The sequence below is a fragment of the Eretmochelys imbricata genome, unplaced genomic scaffold (genome assembly GCF_965152235.1).
Source record: "Eretmochelys imbricata isolate rEreImb1 unplaced genomic scaffold, rEreImb1.hap1 Scaffold_35, whole genome shotgun sequence".
Classification (NCBI taxonomy): Eukaryota; Metazoa; Chordata; order Testudines; family Cheloniidae; genus Eretmochelys; species Eretmochelys imbricata.
In genome coordinates this window covers 127,937-142,224 of record NW_027554347.1, presented here as the reverse complement: position 1 = coordinate 142,224, position 14,288 = coordinate 127,937, and the positions used below count along the sequence as shown (strand labels likewise).

At 54.9% G+C, this 14,288-nt stretch overlaps 1 protein-coding gene across 2 annotated transcripts in view; it reads left to right on the top strand.

Moving 5' to 3' along the window:
- LOC144258705 (myosin-6) overlaps positions 1–14,288 on the top strand; it is a 38,919-nt gene that overhangs the window by 16,674 nt on the left and 7,957 nt on the right. The window contains exons 10-30 of one of the 2 annotated variants that reach the window (XM_077806909.1): positions 532–670; positions 999–1,117; positions 1,562–1,711; positions 2,791–2,961; positions 3,598–3,904; positions 4,433–4,506; positions 4,780–4,867; positions 5,336–5,453; positions 5,991–6,114; positions 6,215–6,351; positions 6,637–6,763; positions 7,805–7,933; positions 8,401–8,643; positions 9,037–9,213; positions 9,462–9,607; positions 9,685–9,775; positions 10,430–10,819; positions 11,442–11,568; positions 12,035–12,153; positions 12,478–12,674; positions 14,025–14,208. In XM_077806909.1, coding sequence (XP_077663035.1) covers positions 532–670; positions 999–1,117; positions 1,562–1,711; positions 2,791–2,961; positions 3,598–3,904; positions 4,433–4,506; positions 4,780–4,867; positions 5,336–5,453; positions 5,991–6,114; positions 6,215–6,351; positions 6,637–6,763; positions 7,805–7,933; positions 8,401–8,643; positions 9,037–9,213; positions 9,462–9,607; positions 9,685–9,775; positions 10,430–10,819; positions 11,442–11,568; positions 12,035–12,153; positions 12,478–12,674; positions 14,025–14,208 — 3,357 coding nt within the window. Of the gene's footprint in view, positions 1–531; positions 671–998; positions 1,118–1,561; positions 1,712–2,790; positions 2,962–3,597; positions 3,908–4,432; positions 4,507–4,779; positions 4,868–5,335; positions 5,454–5,990; positions 6,115–6,214; positions 6,352–6,636; positions 6,764–7,804; positions 7,934–8,400; positions 8,644–9,036; positions 9,214–9,461; positions 9,608–9,684; positions 9,776–10,429; positions 10,820–11,441; positions 11,569–12,034; positions 12,154–12,477; positions 12,675–14,024; positions 14,209–14,288 lie in introns of both variants that reach the window. The other variant, XM_077806908.1, reaches the window with a different exon arrangement.

The following is a 14,288-nucleotide window of genomic DNA, read 5'->3' as shown; positions in this document are numbered from 1 at the left end:
TGTCAGGGTCTCGGGGGCGAGGCTTCACTGGGAGATGATACATTATGGGGGAGGGGGCAGTTACCATGACAGGAAGTGTGGGTGTGTTGACAGACATCTGCAAGGATGGATGAAGAGTTGAGTAAATGGATGGATGGATGGCTGCACAGTTGGATGGATGGATGGATGGGTAGATGGAAGGAAGGATGCATATGGGGATGGATGCATGGATAGAGGGTATCTATAGGGAATAATGGATGGGTGTTGGTGTGTGTATGGATGGATAGGGGGTGTATGGGGAACAATGGATGGACAGTTGGTGGGTGGATGGAAGAATGTGTGTGGGGAAGGAGGGATGGATGGAGGACCTGTGTGGTGACAAATGGAGGGACAATGGCATAGAAGGATGGGGGGAATGAGGACTCAGTCCCCACCCCCGCACTAAAGAGTCTCCAAGCCCCTTGAGGCACGTCATGCAGCGTTGGGGTTGGAGGAGAGGCTGCCCCTGAACCTGACCCTCCCTCCCTTCCCTCCCCCCGCCTGGGTCCCCAGAGCGCGTTCGATGTGTTGGGCTTCACGCCCGAGGAGAAGGTCGGGGTCTACAAGCTGACGGGAGCCATCATGCACTATGGGAACATGAAGTTCAAGCAGAAGCAACGCGAGGAGCAGGCCGAGCCTGATGGCACCGAGGGTGGGCAGAGGGGAAGGCACAGGGGGGAGGGATGTGGGACACTGATGGGGAGAGTGAGCCATGCAGGGAGGGGACCACTGGGGGCATCCAGGAATGCAGAGGGAGGAGGGACCACCAGAAGACAGCGGGCAGATCCAGGGAGTTGCGGGGGGGACGGACACTTGGCAGGAGGTGGGGTGCAGGGACCACAGTGGGTGGGGGTGGTCAAGGGGGTTGAGGTGATGGTGGTGTGGGGAGGGACCACTGGGAGGCAGACGGGGAGGAGGCAGGATGGGGGTGGTCACACACAGAGCTGCAGGGATCACTGACCACATCTCTCCACCCGCAGATGCAGATAAATCTGCCTACCTGATGGGGCTGAACTCGGCCGACCTGCTGAAGGGGCTGTGTCACCCCCGGGTCAAGGTGGGGAACGAGTATGTCACCAAGGGGCAGAATGTCCAGCAGGTGAGACCCTGCTCCCCTCCTTCCTTCCTTCCCCCCTTCCTTCCTCCCTTCCTCCCCTCCTTCCTTCCTTCCCCCTCCCTCCCTTCCTTCCTCCCTTCTTCCCTTCCTCCTTTCCTTCCTCCCTTCCTCCCTTCTTCCTTCCTTCCTTCCCTCCTTCCTTGTTTCCTTCCTCCCTTACTTCCCCGCTTCCTCCCTTCCCTCCTTCCCCCTTCCTTCCTCCCCTCCTTCCTTTCACTCTCCCTTCCTTTCCCCCTTCCTCCCAACCTTCCTTCCTCCCTCTTTTCCTTCCTTCCTCCATGTCTTTCTTTCTTTCTTTCTTTCTTTCTTTCTTTCTTTCTTTCTTTCTTTCTTTCTTTCTCCCCAGAGCTCACACATGTCTCACCCCATTCTTTTCTCCTCAAACGCTTACCCCTCCTCCCTATCTCTGACATGCGACCCCCGCAGGTGTATTACTCTATTGGAGCCCTGGCCAAGTCTGTGTACGAGAAGATGTTCGGCTGGATGGTGACCAGGATCAACAACACCCTCGAGACGAAGCAGCCGCGTCAGTATTTCATCGGGGTGCTGGACATTGCTGGCTTTGAGATCTTCGATGTAAGTCATTCGCCCAGCAGAGGACACTGTGGGGAGCAGGGTGGGAGCGTTGGCTGTGGGGGAGCTGCCAGCTACTCCAGCCCCAGCCTCTCCCAGCAGGGAACACTGTTGGGAGTGGGGCTGGAGCATTGGCTGGGGGGCAAGTCATGGCCACTCCAGCCCCAGCCTCTCCCAGCAGAGGGTGCTGTACGGAGAGCTGGCTGTGGTGCAGTTCCTCCCTTCCTCCATTAGGTGACTCCATAGAAAAGCACCACCTGGTAGGCGAGTTACACTCTGGTATGTCTTCCCCAGATGCCTCTATGGCGGTGGTTTTCAAACTGCAGGTCATGACCCAGTACTGGGTTGTGGAACGGAAGGCTCTGGGTCGCAGCGGCTTTGGTCAGCACCGCCGACTGAGCCATTAAATGTCCCATCAGCGGCACTGCCGGCGAAGACAGGCTAGCCCCAACCTGTGCTGACACCACACTGCACCCCGGAAGCGGCCAGCGGCAGGTACGGCTCCTAGGTGGGGGGGCCATGGAGCTCTGTGCATTGCCCCCACCAGGAGCACCGACTCCGCATTCCCATTGGCCAGGCGGTGCCTATGGGGGGCGGTGCCTGCTGCTGGCCGTTTCCGGGGCAGAGCGTGGTCCGCGGTGCCTTAGCCCCCGCCCCCACACTGGGCTGCTGACCAGGAGCCATCACAGGTAAGCCCGTGCCCCACCCCTTGCACCCCAATCCCCTACCCCAGCCCTGAGCCTCCCCCAGACCCAGAACCCTTCTTGCACCCCAAAGCCCTCATCCCCAGCCCTACCCCAGAGTCTTGACCCCCTCCCACACCCCAACCCCCTGCCCCAGCCCAGAGCCCCCTGTCACACCCTGAACCCCTCATTCCTGGCCCCCACCCTCTGCCCCGGCCCTGAGGCCCTCCCACACCCCAAACCCCTCATCCCCATCTCCGTTGGGTCATGGGCATCAACAATTTTCTTCAACTGGGTCATCAGAAAAAAAGTTGGAAAACCACTGAGCTCTGGGCTCTCCATAGCAGAGAGGACTCTTTTGTTCTCACTCGTCTCTTGTTCCCCCCATCTCCTCCCCAGTTCAACAGCTTCGAGCAGCTCTGCATCAACTTCACCAACGAGAAGCTGCAGCAGTTCTTCAACCACCACATGTTCGTGCTGGAGCAGGAGGAGTACAAGAAGGAAGGGATCGAGTGGGAGTTCATCGACTTCGGCATGGACCTGCAGGCCTGCATAGACCTCATTGAGAAGGTACCTCCCCCTGAGACAGCCCCCTAGCTGGCGCCCCCTAGAGGGGAAAGGACCCATCTCCTAAAGCCCTGCAGCCCAACCCAAGCATGATGGGACCCAGCTACAAGTGTTGGGTTCAGATCAGGTTGGCTCTCCTCCTCCTGCCCAGGGGGTTGGCATCACAGCACACCCAGGGGGCAGCGGATGGCAGGTGCGGGGCACACAGCCCCTGGTGCCATGCCGAGCCCATGGGCAGGAGGCAGGGGTGCTGACTCAGGGTCAGGGGGAAGGATTGGGGTTGGGTCAGAAAACAACTTGACCCTCCTGGGCTCAGCTTGGGTGGACCTGGGCCCAAGTTGGGTCCAGGTCAGGCATAAAGAGACCTCTACTATGTCCCATTCCTCACTTCCTTGAGGCAGCCAGTCTCTGAATCTTAAAACTGAACTCTCTCTTTTACTTTCCCATTCTGTCTTTTCTATTCTCTCTCTTTTCTTCTCATTCTATCCATCCCTTCTCTTTTCTTTTTCTTCTCTCATTATATCCTTTTCTTCTTTCCCTTCCTCACTGTATTCATCTCTTCTCCTCTTCTGCTCATCCTTTCTTATCCTTCTCTTCCTTTCTCATGCTATCCATCTCTTTTCTCCATCCCCACACCAGCCCATGGGCATCATGTCCATCTTGGAGGAGGAGTGCATGTTCCCCAAGGCGTCGGACATGACCTTTAAGGCCAAGCTCTACGACAACCATCTGGGCAAGTCAGGGAACTTCGGCAAGCCACGGAACATCAAGGGCAAGCCGGAGGCGCATTTCTCCCTCATCCACTACGCCGGCACGGTGGACTACAATATCACTGGCTGGCTGCAAAAGAACAAAGACCCGCTCAATGAGACAGTGGTGGGGCTCTACCAGAAATCCGCCCTCAAACTCCTTGCCCTCCTCTTCGCCAACTATGCTGTGGCCGAGAGTGGTGAGAAAACAAGGCAGGGTGACAGAGAGAGTTGGAGGAATGGGAGAGCGTGTGGAAGGAGGTAGGAAGGATGGAGCAATTGATGAAGGCGTGGAAGGAGAGAGGAATGGAGAGACAGGGAGAGGATGGATGGATGGATGGATGGATGGATGGGATATGGTTGGCTGGATGGGTGGAAAAATGGATGGATCGATGGATGGAAGGAAGGACAGAATGTGGCTGGATAGAGGGATGGGTGTAGGGTTGGCTGGAGGAATGGATAAGAGGAGGTTTGATGGATGGACGATAGAGGGGATAAATGAATGGAGGAAGGGAGGGATGGGGAGGATGGATGATTTATTGGAAGGAAAGTGGCTAGATGGGGGGATGGATGAGGAGGATGTATAGATGGGAGATGGAGGGAGGGATGGGGGATAGACAGATGGATGGGAAGCGAGAGAGACTCAGCCAGGTACAGAACAGCCCCAACCCCCCAACCTACCCCCGCCCCCTCATGCCCCCTTTCCTGTGCTCTCTCCCCTGCAGGCGGTGATGGGGGGAAGGGGAAGGGAGCCAAGAAGAAAGGTTCTTCCTTCCAGACGGTCTCAGCGCTGCACCGGGTATGAGGCCCTGACAGCCTTGATCCTGAGGCGGCATTGTGGGGAGGGGGAACCCCAGAAAGGGGAAGAATTCCCATTAGGGGAGGGAGGTGCCCATGGGGAGGGGACAAGAGAGGAAGGGAAATACCTGGAAGCGAGTTGGGGGTGTCTCACCATGAGGGCTTCCCTGGGGTGGGGGTTACCTGGGCCATTGCCCTACTCTACCAGATACTAACCTTGCCCCCGTGGGCACTGACCCACCTTCCTCTTTCCCTTCCACCCCCTCCCCCCCAGGAGAATCTGAACAAGCTAATGGCGAATCTGAAAACCACCCACCCCCACTTTGTACGCTGCATCATCCCCAATGAGCGGAAGGCACCAGGTGAGGGGTGGGGCTTTCTGGGAAAGGGGTGGTGCCAATGGCAAGGGGCAAAGAGAATGTGGGCCTTGGAGGGAGGGGAGGTGCTCAGGGACAAAAGGACAGGGCGAAGCGTGGGGCTAAGGAAAGGGGTGTGGCTAAGGAGCATGGGAGGGGCTAAGAGAATGGGGTGGAGCTACAGGGCTAGCGGGAGTGGTTAAAAGATATTGGAGTCTGGCTAATGACTATGGAAAAAGGGGTGGGGCTAAGGGATGGGACTATGGGAGGTGAATGACAAAGGGGGGCAGGGCTAAGAAGCAAATGGTTGGGACTCATTTCTCATGTATAGGGCTAAGAGAAAGGGGAGGGGCTAAGGGATTAAGAGGAGGGGTTAAAATGTCATGGCTGGGGTTGTGGGGAAGGGACTAGCGATGGGCCTAAGGGGCAGGACCATCACTTGACCTGGGGTAACTGCCTCTCTTCCCACCGAAGGGGTGATGGACAACCCCCTGGTGATGCACCAGCTGCGCTGTAACGGGGTGCTGGAGGGCATCCGCATCTGCAGGAAGGGCTTCCCCAACCGCATCCTCTACGGGGACTTCAGACAGAGGTGGGTCTGCTCCCCCCCGGGGCACTGCTGCAGGGGAAGTTTGCAGCGTCACAGTGAGGGGGCACTGCTCCAGGGGAAGCTCGCAGCATCAGGGTGAGGGGGGCACTGCTCCAGGGGAAGCTTGCAGTGTCAGGGTGAGGGTGCACTGCTCCAGAGGAAGCTCGCAGGGTCAGAGTGAGGGGCACAGCTTCAGGGGAAGCTGGCAGCGCCAAGGTGAGGGGGCACTGCTCCAGGGGAAGCTTGCAGCGCCAGGGTGAGGGTGCACTGCTCCAGAGGAAGCTCGCAGGGTCAGAGTGAGGGGCACAGCTGCAGGGGAAGCTGGCAGTGTCAGGGTGAGGGGGCACTGCTGCAGGGGAAGCTCACAGCATCAGGGTGAGGGGGCACTGCTCCAGGGGAAGCTCGCAGCATCAGGATGAGGGGCACTGCTGCAGGGGAAGCTCGCAGCATCAGAGTGAGGGGACACTGCTCCAGGGGAAGCTCGCAGTTTCACGGGATGGGCTCAGAGATCCAGGGTCTCTAACGATCCCCTCCCCACAGGTACCGTATCCTGAACCCAGCGGCCATCCCTGAGGGCCAGTTCATCGACAGCCGCAAGGGGGCGGAAAAACTGCTTGGCTCCCTCGACATTGACTCCAGCCAGTACAAATTCGGGCACACCAAGGTGAAGGGGAGGAGCCCGTGTGGGTGGGCGGAGCCTCTATCTACCTGTCTAGTCCCATCCACCCCTCTCTCTATTTATCTATCTAATCTCCCCCCCTCAGGTGTTCTTCAAGGCTGGGCTGCTGGGGCTGCTGGAGGAGATGCGGGATGAGCGGCTCGCCCGGATCATCACCCGCATCCAGGCCCAATCACGGGGGCAGCTCATGCGTATTGAGTTCAAGAAGATCTTAGAGCGCAGGTGAGAGGGGACACAGCCCTTCCTGTGCCGGTTTGAGTGGGGCCAGGCAGGGGGCTTCCTTGGAAGACCCCATGGAGAACTCAACTGGATGGGTCTGAGCCCCACACACGCATCCATCTGGGACCCTCCAGAGCAGCAAAATCAGCACGGCCATTGGGTGAAACAAGTTGGTTGGGTCCCAACAGGTGGCTCACCCTCTCTACCTCCCAACCGCCGAGCTGTGAGGTTTGTGGACACTCGGCAGGGCTTGGGTCACCCTCAGTGGTTCTTTCTGCCACCATGCAGGGATGCCCTGCTGGTTATTCAGTGGAACATCCGGGCCTTCATGGGGGTGAAGAACTGGCCCTGGATGAAGCTCTACTTCAAGATCAAACCACTCCTGAAAAGCGCTGAGACGGAGAAGGAGATGCAGGTAAGGTCAAAGGGTGGGAGCAGGGGCTGCAGTGGTCCTGGGGAACTGGATTATCTGGAAGAGCTCGGGAGATAGAGATGGGCGCTAGGCCCATGGCAATTGCATGGGGGTCTAGCTCAGCTGTGACTGCTCAGGGACAGAGGTGGGCTCTAGGTCAAATGCAAGTCAGTCATGTCAACCGTTTGCAGAGTTGGGTTCTAGGTTAATGCAACAAACTTGGGTTCTTGTTTTAACACAACCTCTGGTGGGTTCTAGATCCCTAGATGGGTTCTAGGTTGGTTTGAACTGATTGGGATGAGGGACTGAGTTCTAGGTCGAATTAGCCTGTAGTTGTGATCTAGGTCATCTGGAACTGTTTGGTTTGATGATCTGGGTTCTAGGTCACATGCAGCTCCAGCTGCATTCTAGTTCAATTGGGTCTATTCACTTTGAGGAGCTGGGTTCTGGATTAGCTGAAGTTGGCTTCAGGGATGTGTTTTAGATCATATACAACCAGCAGCTGGGTTCTTGGTCAACTGGAACTACTTAGGAAAAGGAGCTGGTAGCTAGGCCAAATGCAAGACACAACTTTGTTCTAAGCCACTAAACCCTCAGCTGGTTTCTAGGTTAACTGGAACCATTTGGGGAATTTACTTGGGTTCTAGGTCAAATGTAGCTGCTCAGAAGAAAGAACTGAAGGCAGCCCAATGCAGATGGCTGCTCACCTGGGATGGTGGGTTCAGTTCTGGTTTCACTCTGGCAGTGGAAATTATTTTGCTCAAGGGGAGATGGAAAAGACGGTAACTGTTTAGCATAGCTGTAGATCGGGTGGATGGATGAATCTTGCAGAGGGAGGGATGGAGGGATATATGTGTGGGTGGACTGATGGATGGATATTACAGAGGAAGGGGGGGATATATGTGTGGCCAGATGGATGGGTTCATAGATAAATACTGCTAGATGGGCTCATTGCTCTGGTCCAGGCTAATGAGGTGGGGTGAGATGGGCCAATACTGGTCTATATGTTCCTTTTGGTCTAATCCTTCCCCTGCCCCTGTACAGACCATGAAGGAAGAGTTTGGGCGCCTGAAGGAGGCGCTAGAGAAGTCGGAGGCCCGGAGGAAGGAGCTGGAGGAGAAGATGGTCTCTCTGCTGCAGGAGAAGAACGATCTCCAGCTGCAAGTGCAGGCTGTGAGTGATAGGGTTCCCTCTGGCCCAGATCCCCCCACAACCCAGGGCCCATGTCTTTGGGTTGGGTTGATTGATCTCATGACTGGTTGGACTGTACATGATGGGGGTCCCCACCCTGAAACCCTTTTGATCCCCACAATCCATGGGTGAGCCCTCAGTCCTTCCCTTCCCCCATCTGTGAATTACAGGGTACCCCAACCCCATCTGGGCCCCACACCTCGCAATGGGAAGCCCTGAGCCATGTCCCTCCAGCTTTGCATAATGGGAACCCTCCATACCAAATCTTGTCTAGGCCCCATAGTCCAAAAGGGGGCTCTCAGCCCTGGTCTCCATGCCATGAGCAATGGGACACCCATAGACCCTATAGCTGGACCCTAGCCCTAACTCTACGATCAGGAGTAAGAGGTCCAACCCCCCACTTCCTTGTCCCTTACATTCTCTCTCTCTCTCTCTACTTCCACTCACAGGAGCAGGACAACCTGAATGATGCTGAGGAGCGCTGTGACCAGCTAATCAAGAACAAGATCCAGCTGGAGGCCAAGGTGAAGGAGCTGACAGAGCGAATGGAGGATGAGGAGGAGATGAATGCTGAGCTGACAGCCAAGAAGAGGAAGCTGGAGGACGAGTGCTCGGAGCTCAAGAAGGACATTGATGACCTGGAGCTGACCCTGGCCAAGGTGGAGAAGGAGAAACATGCGACAGAGAACAAGGTGAAGACGTAGAAGGGATGAGTGGCTTCAAGGCTATTTGGGTTGGGTTGAGTCTCCTCAAGACTGATTGGGTGAGGCTGACTTGCATGTCCTCAAGGTTGCTTGGGTTGAGTTTAATGTCCTCAAGGCTGGTTGTGCTGGGCTGAGTATCCTCCAGACTGGCTGGGTTGAATGTTTTCAAAGCTGGTAGAGTTGAGCTGGGTTGGGTTGACTGTCCTCCAGGCTGGTTGGGTCGGTTTAGGTTGAGCCAATTCAAGGCTGGTTAAGTTGGGTTTAGTTCGCACAAGGTCAGTTGGGTTGAGAAAAAAAGTGAGGACCCCAACTGAGATATCGCATTTGGGTCCAGGCCTGTTAATCCCAGAATCTTCACATCCCAGATTCCTTCTCCACTAGGTGAAGAACCTGACAGAGGAGATGGCCGGTCTGGATGAGATAATAGCTAAACTGACCAAGGAGAAGAAGTCTCTGCAGGAAGCTCATCAGCAAGCACTGGATGACCTGCAGGTGGAGGAGGACAAGGTCAACACTCTGACCAAAGCCAAACTCAAGCTGGAGCAACAGGCAGATGATGTGAGTATTCCTGGACTCCAAGGAGGCATTTAGCTGCAGGGAGCAGGGTCAGGGGACTCAGTAGGGGTTAGTCTCCATGCACAGTCAGTGCTGACCACAGTGTCAGAGCACAGCACTAGGGGTTGGACTGAATGGTTGGGTTGGGTGTCCTCAAGCTTGGTTGGATTGGATTGAATGTCCTCCAGGCTGAGTTTGGGAATGCCTCGGAGATGCAAGTATTACCAATAACACACCTTTTTCTCTCTCAGTTGGAGGGCTCCCTGGAGCAGGAGAAGAAGATCCGGATGGACCTGGAGAGAGCCAAGAGGAAGCTGGAAGGGGACTTGAAGCTGACCCAGGAGAATATCATGGATTTGGAGAATGACAAGCAGCAGCTGGAAGAGAAGCTGAAAAAGTAAGAGGGTTGCTCTTTGCACAATCCAATGTGCTCGGAGCACAGAGGGGGATTCATCTCTCTAAATCTCTTTGCAGGAAGGAGTTTGACATCAACCAGCAGAACAGCAAGATAGAGGATGAGCAAGCCCTGGGCCTGCAGCTCCAGAAGAAGCTGAAGGAGCTGCAGGTGGGTGCCTTTCTCTTGCTCTGGAACATCCCTCACTTCCATCCCAGAACTGGAGAAGCTGCTCTGGAATGAGCTGCATCATTTTTGTTCTAGGAGACTACCTCAATACCCGGACAAGAGACTGTCCCTTTTGGTGCCGCTCTACCATAAGTGAGTGCTTGGGTTCTAGTCGGCCATCTTAGGACCAGTCCAGAGCCGAAAGGAAATATACCTTCTGGAACCTTGTGTTTGTGCATCTCTAAAATAAAAGAGTGTGTCTTGTTTCTATCATTGCCCTCTATTCCACTCTAGAACAAGAGGATCTCTGCCTGTATGGGGTACTTTTGACATCACTCTAGAACTAGGTATAGAACTGCAATTCTAGGTTCATGCTCCGTGTGCTTTGGAACCCAGATTCCCCTTTCTGGTCTAGAACACTAGGTATTCAAGATTGATCTGAGGAAACTGTTTTATTTTGCTCTCTTCAGATTGAACAGGAACCCTGTGTCCTTCTGTTTCTAGAACCCAGATTTTTAATCTGATCTAGACCACAGTGTTCTAGATGTGGATTAGGACATTGTATTACTTTACACCCAGACCCACTTGTTCCTGCCTGCTCTAGAATGCATGGTGTTCTCGGCGTGTCTAAGCCCATGGGTCTCTCTCCGGCTGCAGGCGCGCATCGAGGAGCTGGAGGAAGAGCTGGAGGCGGAGCGCACGGCCCGGGCCAAGGTGGAGAAGCTGCGCTCGGACCTGTCGCGGGAGCTGGAGGAGATCAGCGAGCGGCTGGAGGAGGCGGGCGGCGCCACCTCGGTGCAGATCGAGCTGAACAAGAAGCGGGAGGCGGAGTTCCAGAAGATGCGGCGGGACCTGGAGGAGGCCACGCTGCAGCACGAGGCCACGGCCGCCACCCTGCGCAAGAAACACGCCGACTCGGTGGCCGAGCTGGGCGAGCAGATCGACAACCTGCAGCGCGTCAAGCAGAAGCTGGAGAAGGAGAAGAGCGAGCTCAAGCTGGAGCTGGACGACATCAGCTCCAACCTGGAGCAGCTGCTCAAAGCCAAGGTTCCCAGGGGGCAGGTCCAGGGGTGGAGAGGGAGGGGCCAGGGCTGATGGAAGAGGCCAGGCTTGGAGCACTTTTTCTTCCTTGCTTTCCTTTTTTCTTTCGTTTTCTCATTTGTTGAGTTTTTTATTTGGTTTGGTTTCATTTTTGTCTTTTGTTCATTTTCCTTTCATTCTCTTTTTTCTTTTGTTCTTTAGTTCTTTTTCTTTCATTCATTTCTCCTTTTTTCATTCTTTTGTTGTTTCATTCCTTTCTTTTTTTCTTTGTCACTCTTGTTATTTTTCATTTCAACTATTGTTTCTTCATTCTTGCATTTTCCTTTCTTCTATTCCTTTGTTCCAGTTCCCTCACTCTTTAATTCCTTTGGGTTTTTTCCTTTCACTTTTTTCCTCTTTCATTTCTTTAATTCTTTTGTTCTTTTTCTCTTTCTTTTTTCTTTAGTTCTTTCATGCCTTCTTTTTACTTTCACTTTTTCATTCTTTTTCCATTCATTCTTTTTCAGCCTTGCATTCTTTCAGGTTTTACAGGTTATTTTCACGCTTTTCTTTTTTGGTTTCTCTTTGGGGGTATTTTCGGTCCATTCTGTGTTCATTCGTTCCCCCACTTCTCCCCCATCCCTGCCAGGTCAGCCTGGAGAAGCTGTCCCGCACGCTAGAGGACCAGGCGGCTGAGCACCGGGCCAAACTGGAGGAGACACAGAGAGCACTGAATGACACCAGCACCCAGAGAGCCAAACTGCAGACGGAGAATGGTGAGGCCCCTCCCTTGACAGCACTGGGGCTCTGCCCCCTGCCCCTCCCCTTGCCCCCGAGGCTCCACCGTCTCCCCATCCTAATGTTCATCTTAACTCTAACCCTAATCTTAGCCCTACCCCAACTTTTACCTTGGTCTAGCACCGGAATTAACTACTCATCCTAAACCCAGTCACCATCCGAACCCACTAACCCTGGTTATAACCCTAACCTTAACCCTCTAAACCTGTTTATACCCTGACCCTAACCCACTAAACCTGATTGTACCCCTGACACTGACCCACTAACCCTGATTATACTCCTAACCCTAACCCACTAAACCTGATTGTACCCCTGACACTAACCCATTAACCCTGATTATACCCCTCACCCACTAACCCTGATTGTACCCCTGTCCCACTAACCCCGATTATCTCTGTAATCTTGACCCAACCTTTGCCCTACCCTATTCTCTGCCCCCCGCAGGTGAACTGTCCCGCCAGCTAGAGGAGAAGGAGGCCCTGATCTCCCAGCTGACCCGGGGCAAACAGTCCTACACCCAACAGATGGAGGACTTAAAGAGACAGCTGGAGGAGGAAACCAAGGTGATTTGATAGCAGGGGGCTGTGGGTCGGGAGTGAGGGGCACCAGCAGATCTGAGGAGCCCAGGGCTGGGCTAGCAGGGAGCTGCGGGTCAGGGGTGAGGGGCACCGGCAGAGCTGGGAGTGGGGGGAGCCCAGGGCTGGGCCAGCAGGGGTCTGTGGTCAGGAGTGATCACAGAGCTGGGGTGGGGGCAGGGCTGGGCTACCAGGGGCTCTGGGTCAGGAGTGAGGGGCACCGGCAGATCTGAGGAGCCCAGGGCTGGGCTAGCAGGGGGCTGCGGGTTCGGAGTGAGGGGCACCGGCAGAGCTCTTCGTCCCCCGCCCCAGGCGAAGAACGCCCTGGCCCATGCGCTGCAGTCGGCCCGGCACGACTGCGACCTGCTGCGGGAGCAGTACGAGGAGGAGACGGAGGCAAAGGCCGAGCTGCAGCGCTCACTCTCCAAGGCCAACTCCGAGGTGGCGCAGTGGAGAACCAAGTACGAGACAGACGCCATCCAGCGGACGGAGGAGCTGGAGGAAGCCAAGTGAGTGCCGGGCAGAGCCGTGGTGGGTGCGGGTGGCCTTTTCCTTCTCCTTCTCTCCTCTTCTTTTCCCAGCCTCTCGGCTTTTTTTGCCATTTTCTTACCTTCTTTTCTCCTTTTGTTCTTCCTTCTTTTCATTCTTTGGGTTTTTTCATTCCTTCTTTTTTAACCTTCTTTCTCTCTCATCCTCCGTCATTCTTACATCTTTTCTTCCCCATCTCCCTTATTTCTTTCCTCATCTCTCGCTCTCCATCCCTCCCACCCCTTTTTCCTGCTGAGTGCCCCTGCTCAGCCCCGGACAATGGGGTTCTCAGCTGCTTTGTCTAACAGGGAAGCTTTTGGCTCGGGTTATATTTTCACTCTCAGCATATAAGACGAGCAAAAAGCTTGTTGGTTGGAAGAGAGACCCCCCCCACACCACATGTCCTCCACCCACAGTACCAGCACTAAGGTAGGTGGGAGCCCTTCTCGAAAAATTAGCCAGACTACCCTATGGAACTTAGAGTTCATTCTAGATCAGTATAGACCAATCCTCTGCAATGTCAGAGACTATCAGAGAAACCTCACCCCTTCTTTCACCTGTGCTCAGGAAGTTTTAATCTGGGAGATTTGTTCTAGAAGAACAGGTTGAATCTGTGTGGCTCTTCTGGAAAGCAGTCCTAGAACGGTCTAGAACATCAGGTACAAGGTCCAGGCCCAACCCTTGTAGGCTCCATGATCTCCACGTAACAATGGGCCCTTGGAGCTTTGTTCCACAAGCACTGTCCTGATATGGAGCTATGGTCTAGAGCATTCTACATGGCCATCTAGGGAACCAGTGCTGGGATCCAGGCCAAACCTCTTGGACTCTTTCATCTGTGCCCGGCAGGCTCTCATTTGCCCTAGAATCTTAAAGAGGGGGCTCGGCAGATCCACCCTGGGGAAGGTCTAGAATGGTCTAGATCTTCCTTTAGAACCTCAGGGAGGGAGGTACAGACCAAGCCTGCAGCCCTACCACTGCACACTCAATTGGGGCCTACATGGGGTGGCTTGGCCTCTGATCTTGAACCTCAGAGCAAATTCTAGCTGCCCTGCTCCAAATTGGGTCTAGAAAGGTGTGAACAGATGAGAGATGGGGACCAACACCACAACAGTGGGGTGCTCCATGCTGGGATGGTCGAGAGCCTTACACAGGCAACCAGAGTTGCTTTTTGTCTAGAATGGTCTCAAGCATAAGGATCCAATGCACCACACCCGCCCAGTGTCTCAGGGATTTTCTGCTGGGAACCCCCTGTAACTCCAAGCCCGGAGGGCAGGGAAAGAGGCTAGGCCCCTCCCCAGTGGCTGATGGTGTCTGTCGCCCCCCGGTGGCAGGAAGAAGCTGGCGCAGCGGCTGCAGGAGGCGGAGGAGGCCGTGGAGGCCGTGAATGCCAAGTGCTCATCGCTGGAGAAGACCAAGCACCGGCTGCAGAATGAGATCGAGGACCTGATGGTGGACGTGGAGCGGTCGAACGCCGCCGCCGCCGCCCTGGACAAGAAGCAGAGAAACTTCGACAAGGTGGGGCTGGGGGAGGGGGGAGAGAGGAAGGAAGGAATAATTGAAATAGAAACAAGAAAAAAGGAAAGAAGGGAATGCCA